Source organism: Corvus brachyrhynchos, unplaced genomic scaffold (genome assembly GCF_000691975.1).
Source record: "Corvus brachyrhynchos isolate BGI_N302 unplaced genomic scaffold, ASM69197v1 scaffold193, whole genome shotgun sequence".
Classification (NCBI taxonomy): domain Eukaryota; kingdom Metazoa; phylum Chordata; class Aves; order Passeriformes; family Corvidae; genus Corvus; species Corvus brachyrhynchos.
The window spans coordinates 536447-539432 of NW_008237087.1; the positions used below are offsets into that span (position 1 = coordinate 536447).

The 2986-nt window shown below is 64.4% G+C and overlaps 1 protein-coding gene across 1 annotated transcript in view; it reads right to left on the reverse strand.

The window, feature by feature from the left end:
* Positions 1-436: 436 nt before the first annotated feature.
* NR4A1 (nuclear receptor subfamily 4 group A member 1) overlaps positions 437-2986 on the reverse strand; it is a 12667-nt gene continuing 10117 nt past the window's right edge. Inside the window, exons 7-12 of the mRNA XM_017728683.1 lie at positions 2869-2986; positions 2500-2629; positions 2234-2385; positions 1882-2084; positions 1628-1806; positions 437-1538 (exon numbers count right to left, since the gene is read on the reverse strand). Of these exons, the coding sequence (XP_017584172.1) occupies positions 1282-1538; positions 1628-1806; positions 1882-2084; positions 2234-2385; positions 2500-2629; positions 2869-2986 (1039 nt within the window). The 3' untranslated portion in view covers positions 437-1281. The remainder of the gene's footprint in view (positions 1539-1627; positions 1807-1881; positions 2085-2233; positions 2386-2499; positions 2630-2868) is intronic.

Here is a 2986-nt window from a genome sequence, read left to right on the forward strand (position 1 = left end):
GGCATCCCGGCCCCGGCGCTCCAGCTGTCCCCGGCTCCATCGCCCCGGCTGTCCCAGCTCCAGTAGACTGTTTTTTTCCCCAGCTCCAACGTCCTGTTTTTATCCAGCCCAAGTGTTCCAGCTGCCTCCAGCTCCGACACCTACACTGTCCGAGCCCCGGCTGTCACCAGCTCCGGTCACCAGCTCCGGTCCCCAGCTCCGGCTGTCCCAGCTCCCGCGTCCTGTTTGTTCCCAGCTCCAGCCCTCCGCCTCTCCCCTTCCCCGGCGTTCTGGCTGTCCCCAGCTCCAGCATCCCCACTCTCCCCAGCTCTGCCATCCCGTTTTTCCCCATCTCCAGCGTCCCAGCTGTCCCCAGCCCCGTCGCTCTGTCCCCCCTTCCCAATCCCGCAATATTCACTAACGGGGAGCACACGCAACAAAGGTCCCGCTCAGTGGCTCTCGCTGTACGTACAAGTTTATATACAGAAAATGGCCAAAAAGAGGGAAACCCAGAAAAATATATATAAAGGGGAAGGGGCCGCGGTTGGGGGGGCCGGAGCCACCCCTCGCCCACGCCCCCCACTCTGTACAGGACCCGGCTGGCGCTATTTACATCAGGGGCATTTTTACAGGGGGGGGGGGCACCGCGCCGGCAATGCCCTCGGGGAAGACGGCACCGGGGCTGCTGTGGGGCTGTGCCCTGGGCCGTGAAGGCACATGGGGCACCCCCAAGGGTGCCCCCAAGAAGACTCAGGCATCTGAGGGGGGACCCAGATATCCTGGGAGTGATCCAGAGGGGATCCCAGGTATTCCTGGAGTGATGTAGGGGTGGTCCCAGGCATCCCAGGGGCCACCTAGGTGTGCCCAGGGGGTCCCAGGGAGCCTGTGGATGACCTAGGGGGGGTCCCAGGCATTCTGGGGGTGATTCAAGAGGGGTTCCAGGTGTTCTGGGGGTGATCCAGGGGTGTACATAGGGTCTTAGGGATGGCCCGGGGAGGTCCCAGGTGTCCCAGACGTCATTCAGGAGTCCACAGGGAGGTCCTGGGCATCCCAGGACTGATCCAGGAGTGACCAGGGCCAGTTCCAGGCATCCTGGGAGTGACCCAGGGGTGACCAAGGCGGGGTCCCAAACATCCCACAGTTGATCTAGGGGTACACAGGAGATGTTCCAGGCATGCCAGGGGTGACCCAGGAGTGCCCAGGGGGTTCCCAGGCATCCTCGGACTGAACCAGGGTTGCCCAGGGCGGGTCCCAGATGTCCCCAGGCAGGTCAGGGGCTCGTGGCAGCCCCTTGCCCGGGACTCAGAAAGGCAGAGTGTCCATGAAAATCTTGTCAACGATGGGCGGTGGCGGCACCAGGTCCTCCAGCTTGAGGTAGAAGATGCGCTGGAGGCCCTGGGTGCAGAGGCTGCGCAGCTCCGGCAGCTTCCCCAGCAGCTTGGAGAGGCAGCTGGAGCGCCCGGGCTCGGCCCCTGCTGCTGCCACGTGGTCCTTGAGGCAGCCCACGATGCGGTTCTGCAGCTCCTCCACCCGCTTCGGCTCCTTCAGCCCATGCCGGTCTGGGGTTACACACAGGGTGTGGGACCACGGCAACAGACACGAGGTGGGGATGGGGCCAGCAGCCAGCCTGGAGCTGGGGGGGTCTCACCTGTGATGATGACGAGGGCGGCAAGGCAGGAGAAGGAGGGGACGTCGACGCTCATGCGGTGCAGGCTCTGGGAGAACTCGAGGATGGCGTCGATCCACTCTCCGAAGCCGCGCACGCACTGCTGCCGGTGCAGCACCACCCCGGTGCAGAAGATGAGTTTCCCTTCCTCTGGCTTAGAGCTGCCAGCACAAATCCAGGCGTCACCCCTCGGCACATCTCGGGCTCCCCCTGCTCTGCGCTGCCCCAGGGCTCACCGGTATGCCAGGCGCAGGATGAAGAGCTCCAGGAAGGCTGACTCCAGCAGAAGGTCCTGGTCCTCCTTGGGCAGCTCGGAGAATCCCTGGATCTTCTCGGCCCACTTGCGGATGACGTCCATGGAGCCGGTGAGCAGGTCATAGAACTGCTGCACGTCCACCGAGTCCTCCTTCTCAAACGGGCGCGGTGCTGACTCCTGGAACTGCGATGGGGATGGGTCAGGATTGGGGTGGGGACGGGATCAGGATCTGTTGATGGGGATGGGTGAGAAACTGGGATGGGGATTGGGTCAGGATCCAACCCCAGCCCTGGCATGATCTTGGGGAGGGCATGGAGTGGCACTGGCCCTACCTTGGAGTAGTCGAGCTTGGTGGCACTGGGGATGGAGTCGATGTGTGCCCGCACCAGCGAGGTGATGAGGCTGACGGGGGACGCATCTGGCGGCTGTTTGGGCTTGGAGGGGAGACGGCCCCGCCGCCCTTTCAGGCTGTCGGTCCGGACCACTGTGGTTGGGACTTGCAGTGAGTGTGTCTGTCCTCAGTGCAGCCTGAAAGGCTGCAGAGTGGGGACTCCCCACTCCTGCTGGGTACCCCCCACCCAGGATGGGACCCTGGTACCTTCTTTGACCATGCCGACGGCCAGGCACTTCTGGAAGCGGCAGAACTGGCAGCGGTTCCTGCGCCGCTTGTCCACAGGGCAATCCTTGTTGGCCAGGCAGATGTACTTGGCATTCTTCTGCACTGTGCGCTGCGGGTGGGGAAGGAGCGGCTGAGCTCAGCCTGGGGCACCGAGCTCCAAACAAAAGCCCTTCTGTCCTCCCCTGCCTCCCGCTCCAGCCCAGCATCCGGCTCCATGTCCGTGGGGAGGGCTCCATGACCGTGCTCCCTGCCCTGCCCCTCGCTGGGGCACCCCGCAGCATCCTCCTGCTGCTGCAAAGCATTGTGGGAACATCCCGGCAGCCCGTGTTGAGTTGGGGGTCCCCTTACCTTGAAGAAGCCCTTGCAGCCCTCGCAGGTGCGCACACCGTAGTGCTGGCAGGACGCGTTGTCCCCGCAGACGGCGCAGCGACCCTCGCCCGCCCCGGGGCTGCGCACCTTGGTGGGC